The sequence below is a fragment of the Perca flavescens genome, chromosome 15 (genome assembly GCF_004354835.1).
Source record: "Perca flavescens isolate YP-PL-M2 chromosome 15, PFLA_1.0, whole genome shotgun sequence".
NCBI lineage: Eukaryota > Metazoa > Chordata > Actinopteri > Perciformes > Percidae > Perca > Perca flavescens.
Window position 1 is genome coordinate 6,583,618 of NC_041345.1, and position 19,106 is coordinate 6,602,723.

Here is a 19,106-nt window from a genome sequence, read left to right on the forward strand (position 1 = left end):
TAACCTGTGTGGGGAACCAGATGGAAAGAATTCGCCACGTAGGGAAATTTATTTAAGGCCACAAAGTTTTGAAGTATCAATTCAGTACAAACTGATAGGTTTGGTATGTGTGCATGCAGACGTTTGAATGTATCTTATCTATTCTAAGGACTTTCTAGAGACCAGTCAGTTTAAGATGATATGGTCTCACAGTAAAACCTAGCGTAGAATGGGCACAACTGTCACACAGAGGAATTGGAGCCAGGAATTTGGGAATCTATTAGGAGCACGTGCCATAAAAGGTGTAGTTTAAGAGTAAACTGTTCCAACTGAAATAGATGTCTCATGCTGTGTAAGCAGAAAAAGTGTTTAAATGGTATTCACTATGATGTACATGTGGTTCATCCTTGGGCAAACGTGTCTGTATGCTCATGGTTGTTCCAGTGTCATGAAAGTTTGTTCATTGTTTGAATAAAGCTGCACTTGATTTGTAATCATCGGACTGGTCGTCATCTTTGAGGTCTCCCAACATCACCCGATATCAAAAACACCTTAGCCAAGAATTTGTCAGCTGATGTGGTAAGCATCTCGCATATTATACCCTCATTAAAAATTAAATACTTTTTTAATACTAGGGATGCAACTGGGTTGGGGTTTTGATAAACTGGCCCTTTGAAAGAAATGCTTTTATTGTATTTGACTTGAGCCAAACTATAAGCCTTGTACATTGTGGGACACAAGAAAGGGTGACATTTGATGATTTAAAAACTTATTTTTTGAATAAAAGCTATTATACTTTGAGGTTTCTATTGACAGTAGTGCACTGCAGGACAGGTGTCATTTGAGACTGAGACCCAGCGCATGCAAATAAACAGAAACAAACATGAGAAAAACTGTGAACACAGACAGGACAAATAAAAATGTGGAAGGACAGATGGGTTGATGCATGGCAGCAGTAAACAGCAAACAGATGGATGGAGTGGTGGAAGGATGGATGGAGTCGTTAGGTGCTGGATGGATTCACTGATTGACAACAGATTGCTTGATGGACAGACAGATGAACAATGATAACTTAAGACAATAGCTGTAAATGACCATTCTTTATCTGTCGGATGAATGAATAAACTAACCCGGTCAGTCAACCTGTCCGTTAGTTGTTGTAGTCGGACAATCACCCCTTTAACCAACCATCAACCATCAGACTCTTCAAAAGCCACTCTGAGGAAACATGTTTGTATAGAGACATAGGGAGCCCCTCTTTAAAACAATACACACATTGCTCACAGGGACGGACTGGGGCTAAAAAAACAGCCCTGGACTTTCTCCCAAATAGGCCCATCGTCTGGCCATTCGCCCCTAGCCGCGCGCAACAGACACTAGCCAGGATGTCCCGATACTATGCCACAATACTGTAGCCTATCAGACAAGGTGTTCACAGCAAGTAACATCTCAAAACCAACGATGATTATTGGGGTTGTGTTTATTAATGAAGCCTCAGCCTTCAAATAAAAACCAAAAATGTACAATGCCATTACATCTGCATTGGAAATAAAATACAAATAATGAAACATCACTGGCTACAGAACCCCCAAATTACACAAACTTATTAATTATAAAACATCTAATCTAAAAACAGGTTTTTAGGCTTTTGCTGAGGGTGGTAAGCAAAAAATTGTTCCAAGCTGTGACTATCTGACTTGGGCCGTTTGAAATATTGTGATGTAGAGCATCCTGGGACATCCTGGCACTTCACTGCACTCTCCCTGTCATCTTTTGTGCTGCAACTATCTTCAACCTGAATAAACAAATTATTTTAAAGATAGGTTATTAGCTATTATTGATGATATAACATGTTTTGCTTTGTGTTAAATAATTAGCATTGAATAACCTATTTCATATTTTGTCAATGTCATATTACACTTTTGATTCATATTAAGGCTGTGAAATGATGAAAATGACTAGGCCCTATCAATTTTGTCTGTGAAGCTTTCACAAACAACCACCAGGTCTTTGCCAGTTCCACAATAGTAAACACAAATATGAAAGACAAGGAAAAACTGCACTCTGATGGAGGCCAGACAGAAAGTGCAAGCTAGGATTGTTTTTGTTAAACCTTTGGTTACATTTGGGGAATTATTTAGCCCCCTTCCCTGTTTGTTAGCACGTTTAGAGTGGTACCAATGCATTCCTGATGTTTTCCCGTTTAATTCAATACCATAGTCTTCATCCTGGCAGCAAAAGTGAGCTCACTACAACCTCTCATATACAACCAAGTGAAATCACGGTCAACCCGCGATTCATTTCTAACGTGTTTAATGTTTCAAATTAACCTAACAGAAATCATTAAACACGTTAAGTTTGACAACACTAAATGGCACGATCATTTTCATAATCATGATACACACCCATGTTGATAGCTGACTATGCAATTCGCTAAAATAGGGATAAAGGCAGCCTATTATAATGTGCCTGCTCCTGGCACTTGAAATTAACTCTGCTGTCTGTCCCTCATCATGACCAGTCACGTCTAATGATGTAGGCCTACTCTTCTTCCTCAGTTTTTTTTTATATATGTAGCATATAAGTGATCGTATTAGTGCTCCCTGATGTTGGCTGTTAATATCGCTTTATTAGACTGTTTTTTTGTGATGGCCGTTCTGGACTTTTCCCGAACGCACAGATTGTCAGTCCGTCCCTGATTGCTCACCAAAAAGATCAAAGAACCACCTCACACTCAACTTGTGCGCAGGGTAACACAATGGATCTTCAAAAGAAATCTGAACCTTTATTTGTTCTCAGAAGAAAGAACGACAGACAGAGAGAGAGAGAGAGAGAGAGAGAGAGAGAGAGAGAGACACACACACACACACACACACACACACACACACACACAAAACCCAGAGGGCCAAGACAGCTGCATAAAAAGCTCAACTCAGAAAAACTCTCCAGCAGCAGTGTGGCCTTAGGCTGTGTGTGTGTGTGTGTGTGTGTGTGTGTGTGTGTGAGAGTGTGTGTACGTCTTAGTATGAGATGACATCATTCTGACTCTAGTTATGATCAAACTAATTTTGTCGTGAAAAAAAAAAAAGAAGCACAGCAAAGAAAAACACAAACACCCCCAGTTGTTTGAGGACACTGTGCCCTGAGCTTTACTCTAAACTCAGCCTAACCCCACCAGAAGCATTTCAGCTCACGACACCAAGGTAGAGCTTCAGTTTAACAATCAACCAATCAAACAAATGTAAACTCAAAACTGGTCTCCAAAAATCAAAACATCGTCACCACCTGCCGTTACCGTTATCTTCACCAGTATCTTCTTCATCATTAGTGTCGTTCTCTTTTTTTATTTGTAATTGTCATCGCCAAAGTCTTCACCTAATTCAGGGTCGTCATCATCTGACGCATATTCATCACTGCTTCTGTCTCATCATCATCATCATCATCATCATCATCATCATCATACTCCTCCTCCTCCTCTTCAGTATCACCAATATCAACATTTCTGATATTATTATCATCACCACCACCCGTGCCCTCAGCAGCATCACTTCCTGACTTACCTGTGTGCATTGTCCCGTACAGAGGAGGGGAAAGATTAGAAGCAATCACATTGGAAGAGAAAAGATGAGTAAAATAACAGAGAGAGAAGAGAGATAGGAAAATAGAGGAAGTTAGACACAGCGAAACGTCATTCTAAGCAGCGCCTTTGCCGGGAATTTTACCACTAACGGGAATTCAACTCCTGGTCTCTGCCGCTTTGGGCGACTTATTAGCCCCTTCGCACCACTTGAGGGGATCGCATTTCCTTATTTGGGATCAATTTGGGTTCAGTGGCGTCAGACTTACAGCTCTAGGTTTGAATGGCGGCTGCACTTCCTTGTTCTCCAGTTTCTCCCAGTCCATGTAGCGGAAGAAGCTGTGGTCCCTGATGTCTCTCTCCCCCTCCGGACCACAGCCCAGTCGTTTCGCTGGATGCTTCGTCATCAGCTGGACTCAGACAGGAGGAAGAGAAGAGGAGAATTACTGTACGTCCCTCCTTCCTTTCTACCCTGCCTCATGGTACATGTGCGTTGTTCCTTTTCCCCTATATTCTCATGCCTACTCCTTCATTGCTGATTTCCATCATAACCTCTTCCTCTCCCTCCCTCCCTCCTTTTCTCTTCTCCACCTTTCCTTCACTATCTCCTCGTTCCATCTTGATCTGAAAATATTTATCCATCGTTCTATCTTGCCAAACAGGCACAGTGATGCTTTGAGCTAAACATACTCACAATGATAATGCTGACATGCTGATGTTTTGCATGTACATGTGCAGGTAGATCAACAGTATTTGGTCATAAATCAAAGTCTTGGACAAATGTAGCCTAGAAATCTAGACGCACCCTAGCCGCAGCAAATGTAATTTGCAGCCAGGGTCGTCTAGCAACTCTCCGTTGGCTTGCGAGCTGGAAAAACCAAACTCTAGTCAGGCCAATCACATCGTGTATAGAGTCGGTGGGCGGGCTTAACATAATGACGGCAGAGTTATGACGGTTACGCATGAATCCCCTGCTACTTGAAAACAAAGAAGATGGCTGCTGCTGCTGGCGAACAGCGGTCTTTCGAATCGACTTTGGCCGCGACTCTGGAAGACTTGGAGTTCAGCTTTTAATTCTTTAAAAAGGAAGATGTGTTCGGAGTTTTGCCAACCGGACACGGCAAAAGTTTTAATCTATCAACTAGCTCCTCTACCTTCTTCGTTGCTCTGCCTGGTTGTAGCGCTATGCTATTGCGTGCAGAGGGAATTTGAAAGACAACCGGTTATCCCGCTCCTCGGATTGAGCCCTGCCAATGGTGAGTTCTCAGACCCAACATCTGGATGTGGGTCTGGCTTGTCAGGCTAGGGCAAATGACCATTCTGATCCGATGATGGTGGAGGTACATGAAAAGTTTAAGGATAACCAGTTATTGCAAGTCATCCTGACGAGGACATGAAAGTGGCAATTTCATGGCAATTCCTCCCATAGTTGTTAAGATTTTTCAGTCTAGACCAAAGTGGTGGAGCGACATTGCCATCAGGCTGGTAGCATGGCCAAAAAAGTAAACGAGCTGCTTAGTTATCTCCTTCATAGCACCTTTGCTGAAGGAAAAATGTGGGCATCATTTCAAGAAGTATTTTCACAACTTAGTCACAAACCCTAACCACATACCAGCTCTGCTCCACTGGCAGGGTGAATGCCTTTAATTATTACATTTTAATGATGTGTGATATCTTGACCTGTCACATTTCAGCTTAACTGTACTGCAGGCAAAATCCTAAACTACAAGTCAGGTTTGCATCTGGTCTACACTCAACAGTGTGCCCACATTTCCCCTCTGGCATCGTTAAGGTTTCATCTCATTTATTCCTGTCTCTTTTCCTCAGCGTTTCTGTCTATGATTGCTTTTTTCATTCATCTCTGTTTGTAAACAAAACGTTATTTTTATTTATTCATATTTTCTTTCCTTCCTTTTAATCATCCTTCAGTTCTACTATCTATCATCTTAGATGCCTCTTTCTCAGGACCAAATATAAGCCACCCAACCACCGCCTGCAGATAAATGAATAACTGTTGCCGCTTTTTTCTTTTTTACCACAGAAGTTTTCCGGAGGCATAATTAAGGACCGTTTACGATGTCTGTCCACACAAAACCTTAAGAACAGCATCAAGGCTAGTGACGTCAGTGTGAGTGTGTGTGTGTGTGTGTGTGTGTGTGTGTCAGTGGGGTGTGCCTCCCTCAGGAGCAGCAGTCATAACTCATTACATTAGAACTAAAATAACATTTTCCATGGGTCAGTCAACCTTACACTGGACACACACACACAGCTCAGAGATACAGTACGTGCACAGGCACACACACTCACTTACTCAACCATACACACGTACCTAAATTATCAGGCATGTCAACAGTTGAGTAAATCTTATTTTATATAAAACATATTTGTTTGTAATGATAATCTCTCTGCCTCTGTGTATCCATTTGTCTTTCTCACTCTGCCTCCAATCCCTCTCTTGCTGTCTTTGTTGATGTCTTTCTTTCTCTGTTCGCTGGACTATGGCCTCAGAGTCGATATTCTTTACTGACTGACAGTCTGACACACATTGTTGAAATGTGCACGCACAACAGTTTCAAGGCGACCCAGGATAGGGCACACTTAAAACCACACCTGTGCTGCTACAGTCGATTTGACATCTTTTAAGACCCCCTTTAACAGTCTACAGTAGCAACACATCTGGTGGCTTTCTGAGCAGGCAGTAGTTACAGCAGCTACATCCCTTTGAAGAGAGGATAGGGGAATTTGCTGTCTTGCTCACTGTATGCTTTGAGTGATGGGAAAACGGCACATTCACTGGACCACAAAGCAGCCAGACAAAAACAGGTCACTGATTACAGGAAACAATGGCATATGTGAAATGGCCTGGTTTACTGCATCCGCCATCTGGTAAAACTGGGCTTATACAGTAGTTCCTATACAAACATGGTATTTTATTTTATTTTCTGGGCTTTTTTTTCCATACAGGCTAGCAGTAGAGTAAACACTGTCATCATTTCAGTGAACGGCAATTTCATCGTTTTCGAAATAACCAAATATGTGCCAAGACATAAAAATGGCCGGCTGCACACTGGCTGCGTGGGGTGAGCGTGGGGTGAGCGTGGCGTGAGCGTGGCGTTTCTGCTGCGTGGCGTTTTCTATGTCTTTACACACCAGAAACGTGTCTGACGCGGCGCTGCTGCTGCTAGCCTTGTCTGTACACATGGATGTTTCCCATTGATAAAATGAAATAATAGTGTGTTCTTCAACCCTATATACTGATTGGATTACAGCAAAGACAATGTCGGCAGTATTGACGGAAAAACAGGCCACAGAATATTTCGTTCTGTATTGACAGGTGCAATATTTGAATTTGAATTATTTATTATTATCTTTTTAAATTACATTCATAGCTGCCTTTATGTCAAAACCTAGAGAATTTCAAACATCAAAATGTAATTTATTAAATGTATTTGTGTCAAAATTACATACACATCTTTTCCTATTCTATTTTGCCTGGAAACGCTTCCAACACGCTTGCGTGTCGCGTGAAAATTATGCATTGGTTCTATTCCTAGCATGCACACGTTTTCGGCGCGGCTCGAGCTGCGCCTGAGACGCGTGTGTCACGCAGGCAGTGTGCAAGTTTTAACCTGTTAACATGGGAGCCTTATGCTATTTAGTAAATGTGTGACTCCAAAAGAACCTGCTTGCACCGAGGTAGGTGGATTTGAGTGAGTGGTGGAGTTTTTGTGTTTATGCAGATCAGATGGTGCAGTGCAATTTTGGTTTCACATTTTGGAATAAAATTGCAATGCATATTGGCAGAGAAGGTTTTGTGGCTTGAATTATTACCTATAATGTCATCTGCAGAATGTATAAGGTCCTGAGAGGCAAGGTAAAAAAGAAGAAGTAATAAGGCCCTTTCCTGTGAGTTGATTAAATACTTAAAGTAGGGCTGGGCAATATGGAGAAAATCAAACATTACAATATTTTGACCAAATACGTCAATATTGATAATGCAGGGTTGACTATTGATGCTTTTGCAAAATATTAATATTTGGATAAATAATCACCAGTAATGTGGATATAATGACTAAGTTGGTAAAGGAAAATAATAGAACAGCTAGAACAGTCTGGTAAGTTTAGAAAAGTACTTATCACTGCAATGCAGCCTTTAAAACCAGGAAAAGACAACAAGTATGTCATGTCATATTACCATATCCAAAATAAAAGATTCTATTCTCATATCACAATATCGATTTAATATCGATATATTGCCCAAGCCTAACTTGAAGCCATTATAGAACAGCAGGAAAACTGTAATTCAATATAACAATAACGTGTTTCACCGGCAGTTTTAATTTTTGGGTTGCGTACAGCGCGTGGACAAGATTCTAACAAAATAAGTGCAAAATCTTTTTAAAGGTGTATTCACATTATCGCAGAAAAACTGATTTTTGCGCGTGCCTCCTCAATTATTGTATATGGAGAACACAATAAGGAATTGCATTGGAAAAAGCCTGTGTATGTATGTGTGTCCTTGGTCTTTGCTGTTGAATCATGTGGTTGAAGACATCATGTACCTACAGAATATACTGCAGGAGCAGCTTAATGTATGTGTGTGTTAGTGTGGCCCATTGCTGGCTATGAAATATAGATGCTAGTCAGGGTGGAAGCAGGGGAGTGGAAATGTCTCTGATCACTCACTTTCTACACATGGACTCAACACACACCAACACACACACGCAAACCTACCGCATACAGCAATATGACCTCAGTACCGTACAGTGTGTTGGCGGAGATGGAATCCTTATTATACTGAAGGAAATATGCACCTTGGAACACTGATGACTGGTAAAAGGATAATGCTACATCATGCTGAAAGGTTTGCAGCAGTTACAGCTTGATATATTTTCAGTGATCCAAAACATCAACGTACAGTATAAACGTTACATTGTGTTGGCGGCAGTCAGACTCATACACAGTATCATCACTTTATACAATATACTTGGCAATACACTCATATTAACTGTATTTACTGTAATAATAATAATGATAATAATAATAGGTTAGATGTTTGTACTGTTACTTTTAAACTGCCGTGCAGAAAACTATTTCTTTTACTAAATTGGTCAAAAATCAAGCGACTTTATGTTTTCAATTTTACACCAAAATTCAACATTTATTTTAGAGGATCATGAAACCATTGATTATTTGGATTCCAGCAGCTGAAACAAGCCAAAATACATAATATGCAGTCAAACACAAGAGAGAGGGCTGCAATGAGCTTTGACTAGAAAACTTCTCTTGCAAGATTTTTTCTTTGACTTTAAAAGAAGATATCCACACAGGATATCCCTGATTTTGGTCTTTTATTTAATAACAGCCTCACATACTCTTACAAAATAAACTTATAGCACTAAAGTAGAACAACGGCTGTCAACAGGCTATTTAAACTACAATAACGTTTCTTAGCTACGCTTTGCATCACCATCATGTTCACTGACCACCGTATTCATTGCAGAGTACTTTACATGATGTTTTTTTTCTTTTTCAAAATGGAAATATCTTGTAGCATTTGAAAAGGAAAGCTTCATGTAGTCACCCCCACCCACCCACCCACACACACACACACACACACACACACACACACACTCATACATTGAGTTAACCCAGGCAGTGCTGGCAGGGCGCAGTGGGAGCTGTGGGGGTGGACGGAGGCGAGCTTTCATGCTCCACTGAAGATCCACTGTTGTAGCATTACAACCCAGTAATCATCACTAATACATAACATAGCCTGTATGTGTGTGTGTGTGTGTGTGTCCTGTATCTCAGTTTATCTCAGTGAACATATTTGATCACATATTTCATCAATTTGCTCATGAATGCCTTTGCCTTTAAATTTAGTGGGAGGAGATCATGCTGGCATAGACGTGAACGTCTTCATTCAAGCTTGCACTGTATGTTAATATATGTGTGTATGTGTGCTTGTAAGTTATTGTAGTTAGGATATGAGACAGAGAGGTGGAGGTTTGATTGAGAGTTTATGGCAGTGATTAGCACACACACACACACACACACACACACACACACACACACACACACACACACACACACACACACACACACACACACACACACACACACACACACACACACACACAAACACACAGCATCATTTGGTATTGGCCGGTCTTTTCTGAAGAGGAGTTTCCACAGTCAACTGAGCATCCAGCACAGGCTTAGGCTATTAGAGCAGTGCAATGTGTGTGTGTGTGTGTGTGTGTGTGTGTGTGTGTGTGTGTGAAAGAGGGTGAGCAATATAGAGAAAGAGAATATGTGTGCATGTCTGTGAGAAAGATAGAGAGGATGTACAATAAAAAAAACAAAACAGCAGCTTAACAATGAACACTGCACTGACTGCAGAGAGAGAAGGACGGGAAAGTAGAGCGGTATGACAGTGTAAGTGTAAGAGAGAGAGAGAGAGAGAGAGAGAGAGAGAGAGATGGAAGCAGGACAGATAGCGAGAGTGGACAATGTTGTTTCACTCCAAATAAATGTTCCCCCACAATGGTTTTAATTATGCAGATAATTTTGATGTCCCTCTCTGCCTCCTTCTCTTTCTCCTTCCTCCGTTCACCTCCTCTTTCTTGTTCCTGCTTCCTTTCCTAGAACAAATCTGTTGTGTGTGTGTGTGTGTGTGTGTGTGTGTGTATCTCTGAAAGAGACAAAGAGTGTTAAGAAGAGAGGGAACAAGACAAAAAGCAGATTTTGTGAGGATGGAGCAAGGTTGAGCTTGCGAGACAGAAACTGACTTGTGTTGTATGGAGTGTGTATGTGTGTGTGTGTGTGTGTGTGTGTGTGTGTCTGTGTGTCTGTGTGTCTGTGTGTCTGTTTGTGTGTGTCTGTGTACACTCACCCCTTTACAGATAGCGACAGCCTCCTTGGACATTGACTTGGGATAGGAGACGTGATGCTCCATAATGGACTGAAATAACTCATCCTCATCTTCACCGTCAAATGGAGGCTGGAGAGGAGAGGAGAGGAGGAAGAAGGAGAAGAGGACAGTTGAGGAGGGAGGAGAGGACAGGAGAGGAAGGAGGAGAGGAGAAGCAGAGGAGAGAAGGAGGGAGGAGGGGACAGAGGAGAGGAGAAGCGGAGGGCAGGACAGGACAAAGAGAGGACATTTAAATTGAATCATTAAATGCTTTTTTGTCTGAACTCCTCAGAATGAAAACACTGCAAGCCTGTAACAATGACAAATTCACAATATGCACTCCAAATAATATATCCAGGATTCGAAAATGTCACATCTATTTTAAAGGCTATGATCACGAGTGTTTGTTTTTTTGTCACATTCAGTCATGAATACAAATGCTGTTGAAGGAGGAGTTTTGCTTATATCCATGCTGTCTCAAAAGATTGTTTTATTTCCTTCTAATAGTTTAATAGCTGTATTCATAAAACTTATTACAGACACATTGACACAGACACACAGGCTGACCTGCCCAGCCAGCATCTCATAGAGCAATACTCCAAAGGCCCACCAGTCCACAGATCTTCCATAAGGTTGGTAGGCTATGATCTGAAATATAAGAGACTTTGTTCAGGAAAGTGTCCGCCCATCAACACTTAAATCACTACGTTTACAAGCTGTCAATTTTCGGGTTATGGTCAGGTTAAGGTCACTATTCGGGTTTCTGAAACATTCGGAATAACCCGTTTACATGTGTGAACAGAGAGAGTTACTCCTGTATACATGGAATTTGTAATCAATTGGCAATATCCCGATGTAAACGGCGACGCACGGTTAGCGTCTGGACGTACGGACAACCTTAAGACGCAATAACTTTTCGGTCACCTTCTTATAAATCTCACTATCTCGGTACTTTCTGCTGTCAACAAAAGACATTATATTCATGGTTTTCACCATACTAATAAAGAAATTGGTTTCCTCCTCGCTCCAAAAGTGTGGTGCTGTGCTGCGTCTCGCCATGTTAACTATATTATTATAGTATATAATTATTATTATAACTATGTTTTCTGGCGCATACAAGAAGTTCCTCTACTCAAAAGACCAATATTCCTTGCGAATAGAACATGCGCAGAACACAAATCAATGTTCCTTTTGATGGGGATATGCTGATACCTGTTTACATGACCAAGATTTCGGGTTAGAAAAGGGGTAACCCAGGTAGCATATTCGGGTTTTTGCCGGTGTTTACATGGCCGTGCGCGACCGGGTTATTGCTAATATTCCGGTTTTGAATGGGTTATTGGCTGCATGTAAACGTAGTGACTGAGGCAAGGAAGGCAGTGTATAAGATGAATACTTGTTAAAGGGTAATTTGGGGATTTTTCAACCTGGACCCTATTTTCCCATGCATGTGTCAGTGTTTTGTCAGTCACATCAGTCACTTAGACACAAATGCATGAACAAATAGGGTCTAGGTTGAAAACACCAAAGAGTACAAAGTACGTATCAAAAAAAAGAAGATGAAAAAAGCATTCCATCCATTCACTATCCCTCACACCTCACACACACACACACACTCTACCTCAGGAGCTATGTAGTCTGGTGTTCCACAGAAGGTCTTGGTAGTGACTCCATCAGTCATATTTTCTTTACACATGCCAAAATCTGCTATCTTAATGTGACCCTCACAGTCCAGCATCACATTGTCCAGCTTCAGGTCTCTATAGGAGGGAAACGCAACGTTAACCACACTCAGTTCGTGACCCAACATTACAGGAAGGCTCACCATCAACGTTTTTTTCTACTCTGCAATCGTTCTTGTTCACTTTAGTGGGAGTTACATTGGGAATGATGCACTGCTTAATCCAAGAGGTCAAGCTACAGTGTCACTAAACCAGATGACAGATTGTGATTTGCATTTGGGAGGACTGTATCATTTGTGGGGGTCGGATTCTTGGCATGATATTATAAAAAGCACACATCAGTTAATTGTAGTTGAAGTCCAAAGGTCAAAACTTTTCTTCAGCAGCAGTCAGACAGGCAATCTCATTGTCCAGTCAAGCCAGGAAATTATAAATGAATATGCTTTACGTTCAACTCCTTCCCCGCACTTCTGCAGTGCTCATGTTAAAGCGAATACTTAGGAATATGTGACATGTGACTCTTCTCCTACTGACCATGTGACTGCTGGCCAATAGGCTATAAGATACAGTTCAAATGCAAACATTTTATACTTGCCTTGATGAAAGCCTGGCGGCCGAAACGCATTGCCTTGTTTTAATGGTTCAGCCAAGAAATATAATATATATATATATATAAGGCTTTTTAAACTTTACCCTCCTGAGTGCCTCAGTGTCTTTGAACTCTTACTTACGAATATGGTTGTTTATTCTTACTTTCAATGTCTTTACCCAGATTAGGCTGAAATAAAACATGTAAAGTCCAATGTATTTTGTCAAAAACATTTTCTTATACTGTATATACAAAACTGCAGTACTTCAGTGATTAAGACACACATTTGTCACAAAGTGCCTGCTTTCCAAACTTGTATCATAGAAAGTGTAAAAATGTGTTTGGGCTTGTAGCATTCAATAATGCGATAACTTGTCAAATAATGTAATAAGTAGATAAATATCACTTATATTGTAATAACATATTTCAATTACAATCACTGTTGACTCAGATAAAAAAAAAAAAAGTACATTTCGCCTTCACCGCTCGAAACGAACGTTAGCTTTTGCAGCTTTTGTCATCTTCTGATGACGTCTAATTTAAGATCCACTCTGGTCTAATGCACAACGACCAATCAGCATGCATATGGGAGCGTTCATTTCCCCACTGATAGGGATTTGTCTGATAACATACCATGTGCCATCTGTTGTAGAATTTCAAATTCTGCATGAAGCCTAGAGTTTACATTTCCAAACATGAAATCAGTGTCACATGTTCTTGTTTTCAGTACATGACACTAACAGTATTATACATTTTGTATACTTGCACACTACATTTGCCGAGAAAAAAGCATACCTTTTTGCTTACTTTTACATCATTAGTTTTAAAAAAAAATGACCCACCTGAAATGCACTAATCACACTATCGGTAAAAATGTTATTACAATATCAGTCAGGACATTTTATTACATTATTGGTTGAGTTATTATTATATCATTGGGATTTTATGACATTGTCGATTAGGTTAAGTGTTTTTATCACATTTTCAGGCATTATTACATTTTCAGGAAATTATTACATTAGTGGGTGCTACAAGGCTGTTGCGGTAATTCATTTAAAACCCAAACAGTGTCTACCAATACTATTAACAAGAAAATCATCATCAAATCAGCATCCTTTAATACATTGAGAATATTCCCCAATAAATTTAAATCTTTTGCAAAAGTTATATATTTAGGATGTTATGGGATGGAGGTTACCTGTAGATGATGCCCTTCAGATGTAGGAAGAACAGACCAATGGCTATCTCCGCAGCATAGAATCTACACACAAACAAAAAAAAAAGAGAAGCAAAAACAGTAATTAGAAAGAGTCTGAGAGAAAGGACAGGAGGAAAAAAGGTTGTGTGTGTCTGCGTAAAAGGTCAGTGCTGTCTCTTTGAGGCCAGAGAGCAGCTGATAAGATCAACAGGAAGAGTCTGGACACACTGACCACGCAATTAATTATGTTTGCGTGTGTGTGTGTGTCTGTGTGTGTGTGTGTGTGTGTGTGTTTTTGCGTGGACGTGCACAATAAGTGTCTGTTTGTAAAGTGCACCTAAAAGATGTCAAGAGGGATTTTGGTGGAGTCGAGAGCCGAGTAGTGCATAGCCTGTTTAGAGCTTGTTGGATGTTTTATCTGCCATCGGATGGGCGTCGCCGCAGCAGGAAGCTAACAAGGCTTTAGATATGCAGGAGTGATATGTGTATAGTGTAAAATACAAGACGCTGAGACAAAAAGTATTGTCATCATACGCCGAGCAGAATATCCTGACTTTTGTCTAATAAATAAACAAATTAAACCGAGTAGAACAAGTCGATGGCCTTAGATAAAAGAGTTCCTCACCCCCTTCGACTTGCCTTTCAGCAGTCTAAACCTTCTGCCAAAAGGGAAGGAACTCCAATTCCCTATAAGGCAGATGAAGGGCAAACTCTTATACGGCTCTCACTTCCCCGACAGCCTGCTTGTCAAATATGTCAGCCCGCTGGTTTGACTTGACACCAGTGATCTCGCCAGCCACCTTAATTATATTCTGCGGTTTTGGAGGTATTCTACCACATAGTGAAAACCCGCAGGAGCTGCTGGATTACTTTCATTTTTCTAAAGTTCTTCAGAGCAGCAACGTGCATCAGAGCGAACAACATATTTCACCCCCCAGGCTCTGCTAGGATTGCTCATCCATCACCTGAGCCCGTCAAACTGCTGATGGCTTATTCAATATGATTTAAAAAAAAAAAAAAATTAACTGTGAAACACCTATAAGCATGAGCATGGGATTAAAATTCTGTTTTATGATGACATAAGAATGTATCATAGATTGTGTGTGTGTGTGTGTGTGTGTGTGTGTGTGTGTGTGTGTGTGTGTGTGTGTGTGTGTGTGTGTGTGTGTGTACTCACACAGCATGGGGCTCTTTGAACTTGCCGACCTGCTGAATCTGATACATGAGATCTCCTCCGTTTATGTACTCCATGACAAAATACAAACGGTCCTACGGAGAGATAGAGGGGGCGGAAAGAGAGAAGTCAAAAAGTATGTGTTCATAAAAGCAGGTGAGAGGTCGTAGAGAAGTGGGATGATACTGTAGAGAGAAAGGGATTGCTAACAGGTAGATAGATAGAAAGTGATGGGTCCAAGAGAAGATTGATGGAGAGACATAGAAAAATAAATGACATAGGCAGCGAAAATGGAGGGACAAAAGATGGAAGAAGAGGAAGAAGATAGTGAGAAAGAGGTGATCGGGTTGTCGTCCAATCAGTCTTCAACTGAGGGAACACAGCACCGTCCATTTAGGAGCTAATTCTCCTCCATTATCTAAAGAAATTGCCAATAAGCTACAGTATGTGAGGGAGAGTGGAGGGATTTGGGTGTGTGTCCATGTGTGTGCTGGGAGAAAATGTTGTGTGTTAGGGCTTCTAATGTGTGTCTTTGTGTGGTTTTGTCTTATAAACAGTTGTTTGTGTGCAGTATGTGCTCCGTATGTGTGTCTGTCTGTGTCTGTGGTGTATTATGTGTGAATAAAATATTTTAGTGTGTGCGCACTACATGTATGCATGCATGTTATAATTGCCTTTATATATGTGTGTGTGTGTGTGTGTGTGTGTGTGTGTGTGTGTTATAACTGCTGCTAAGTCCCATATGTATGAAAGCCCTCTTCTGGCCAGAGAATTAGTGCTGAGGAGGATTAACACTCACTTCTGGTGTGTGTGTGTGTGTATGTGTGTGTGTGTGTGTGTGTGCGTGCGTGCGTGTGCGTGCATGCGTGAGGTCAACTTCATTTGTCCAGCCTTTTACCACAACCTCAATTGCATTCACAACACGTGTCCATTGACAAACGAGTATGTTTATGTAGCCTGTGAATGTAAATGACGTGTGCTCAGAGTTAAATATGAGACCAGTGAGCTATATTTACTCCTCTGTTGACTCATCTTTAGTGTAATATGGATTATACTTCAGAAGATGAACAAAAATCAAATATGAATCCAGCCTGTGTATTCCAGCTGAGAGCTGGTGACAGCAGGCAGGGTGGCTGCTGTTAAGACCACAGCGCTCTCCAGCAGTGCGGCTGTTCCCTTCAGCAGGACTCCGCACTGTGGCTCCCTTCACATCCAATTTAATGTGAAAGTGTAGGGGCCTATGAAGGGCATCAGTTTTGTCAGCTTGCAAAGAATGTAAAATGGATAGTTTTTGTGGTTTCCAGTCACTGTGCGTCCGTGTGTGTCTATATATGCAACCAACCAAGCAAACATTTTAAGCACCACCTTTTCGTTTTCCAATGCAGCATTCTCAGCTGATTGGCATAATGCTGCCACATTAAACTGCCATAATATTTTTAATTTTTTTTTTATATTTATTTGATTGGGACAGTGCATGCTAATAAACAAACATGGAATACATGCATGTAAACATGCCGGATTGTAGCCAAGGGCTAATTTTCATCCGTAGTCCCACGGGCTAAGATCATACAGGTCACAAAACATTGCATAATAAAATTTACATTACAATTTACTACAGTAAGTACTTCGTGTAAAACATAGCATAATAAATAATAAATTTTACATTACAATTTACTACAGTAAGCACATCGTTTATCAATAAATTAACAAAAGCCCTATATACAATATTCACATAAGACTTAAACATTCATTGGGAATATTATCTTCAACGCGCCACTCACTGATTCCTTTCATCGGCAACCAACCAGAGAAACCGCACTTTGTCAATTGTATGGCATAGTGTACGTAGTGTATGGTGTAGTTTTGGATAAAAAAAAATAAAAATCTAGGGCAAAAAAAAACAACACTGTTGATAGTTGCTTGGATATTTAAAAATGACGGGTTTGTGCAGGATGTCCCTTGTCGCGCAGACCAATCAGGGGTCTGCGTGATTTAACTCATCTTACTAGTATCGGTTCAGCTTGCTTGGAACCTTGACGAGGTGCTAATAAAACCAGTAACAGGTAACAGGTACTGTCCACAACTTTTGATAATGGAAAACCAAAGAAAAAGGAGTAGAGCAGAGCAGAGCAGAGCAGTGGAAACACGGGGAAAAAATTGCAGCAGATAACCCCTAACAGAATCAAAACATGCTGTTTTTACACTTTGATTAACAAAGAAGACGTCAAGACAATTATGTAGGTTGTTTTTTTTCAATAAAACATGAAAATATTTTGTGCGATATCATATCACTTTTGTGAAAGCACATCGGCCTACCATGCTCTGGAAAGTGGAGTGCAGCTGTGTTAAGAACGGGGGCTTTCCAGCCAACGCTAACACTCTCTTCTCCACCATAGTGCATTCCACGTCATCATCCTGGATCACAACGTCCTTCTTCAGGATCTTCACAGCATACAGCTCCTCTGTCGTTTTACGCTCTGCCAGCATTACCTAGAGAGAGATGAGAAGAGAAAGGGAAAGGAGAGGACAGAGAGGATAGATGGGAAATCCAAGGAAGAATACATTCATCAATATTCAAAATCTTCATGGCACACAGCTCCTGTCATGCCTTTATAGTAACAAAGAGGCCTAGAGAAGGGAGGGAGGCAGAGATATGTAGGAGGCAGGAAAAAGGGGAGAGATGTAGGAGGCACTGTAAAGGGCAAGGATAAAGGAAAGCTTGTCTGACTGTTTTGGGTTAGACAGTCAAAGTAGAAATAAAGAATGTAAGGACAGGATAGAAGGTGAGAGAAAACAGATTCATCTTTCATGATAAAAAGAAAAGAAAGGCAGAATGGAGGAAAAGGAGGAGATAAAAGGCTCCTATATACTGTAGCGTGTCACTCTGTACGAGATAGGTCAAATAAAATCTTGGTCGCAATTTGTGTTGGACTGCACAGTATCAATTTTGAGGCATGCCAAATTGTGGGATAAATGCCTGGTGAATCATAGCACTAAGATATAAATAAAATAAATACACTTAATTTACACAAAAACTAGTTCAGTGTTGTGTCTGCCAGTGTATTTTGTGTAATTTCATGGTTATTCCAACTAGTTGGTTTGTTGACATCGGTGCCACACTGAGAATTGACGGCTCACTGAACTTGTGAAACCGTTACTGGTACGGCGGCCTGTTAAGCTTTGGATTTCTCTACACGGTCAAGCGGTGCCCTCCCTCTTTTCTTCCTCTTCAGAAAAGTAAAGGCAGAAACGGCTTTAAGATCACGGACCAACGGTTAATTAATCGCATTTACAATGTGCGAATCTGGGCTAAAATCTTTGGTCTACAAAATGTTAACTGTACAGAGTGCAGATTATAGATTATAGAGATTAGAGTCTGTAAATTTGTTATACAGTTCCACTTGTCTTTGCCCTCCACGAACATCAGGGAGGAGGAAAAAGTGGAAAGAAAGAGTAAGGAGAGAACGAGGGGATTATTTCACATTTCTTTTTTCTTTCGGGCACACAGTGTGTGTGTGTGTGTGTGTGTGAGGAGGGATGGAGATAAAGGAAGGTGAATGGGTGAGGAGAGTAGGATTAAAAAATGGGGAGATTGAAGGAGGAAGTGAAGGGCATGAAGGAATGGCAGAGAAAGAGATTGGCAGTAGTAAAGCAATCCAGAATCAAATTTCTCTTAATTTTGAAAGTTTTGGGAGCACAACTGCTTGTAATTACGCATGCGCACACGGATGCCAAGAATGCAACCACTACGAGATGCCTCTGTGTTGCTGTGTGTGTACTCAGCAGTGTAAATGTCTTGTAGCCAAGGTCATGCTCACGCTGCTTAACGTCTCTCCAGGTCTCTCGTTTACTGTATCCTGTTCTCCCTTCCTTTTTTCATCGCCATTTCTTCCCTCTTATTTCTTGATTTTTCCCTTTCCTGCTTTCATCCGCCTTTCTCCTCTCCTGTCCTCATATCTTCTTTCCTGAAGAACAGAGTAGCTGCTGCAAA

The 19,106-nt window shown here is 40.9% G+C and overlaps 1 protein-coding gene across 2 annotated transcripts in view; it reads right to left on the reverse strand.

The window, feature by feature from the left end:
* Nucleotides 1-19,106, reverse strand: part of LOC114569627 (protein kinase C beta type) — a 100,549-nt gene that overhangs the window by 14,743 nt on the left and 66,700 nt on the right. For both annotated transcript variants that reach the window (XM_028599583.1, XM_028599582.1), the window contains exons 10-16: nucleotides 17,432-17,605; nucleotides 15,119-15,210; nucleotides 13,942-14,004; nucleotides 12,094-12,232; nucleotides 11,040-11,120; nucleotides 10,455-10,562; nucleotides 3,826-3,966 (exon numbers count right to left, since the gene is read on the reverse strand). In XM_028599583.1, coding sequence (XP_028455384.1) covers nucleotides 3,826-3,966; nucleotides 10,455-10,562; nucleotides 11,040-11,120; nucleotides 12,094-12,232; nucleotides 13,942-14,004; nucleotides 15,119-15,210; nucleotides 17,432-17,605 — 798 coding nt within the window. The remainder of the gene's footprint in view (nucleotides 1-3,825; nucleotides 3,967-10,454; nucleotides 10,563-11,039; nucleotides 11,121-12,093; nucleotides 12,233-13,941; nucleotides 14,005-15,118; nucleotides 15,211-17,431; nucleotides 17,606-19,106) is intronic.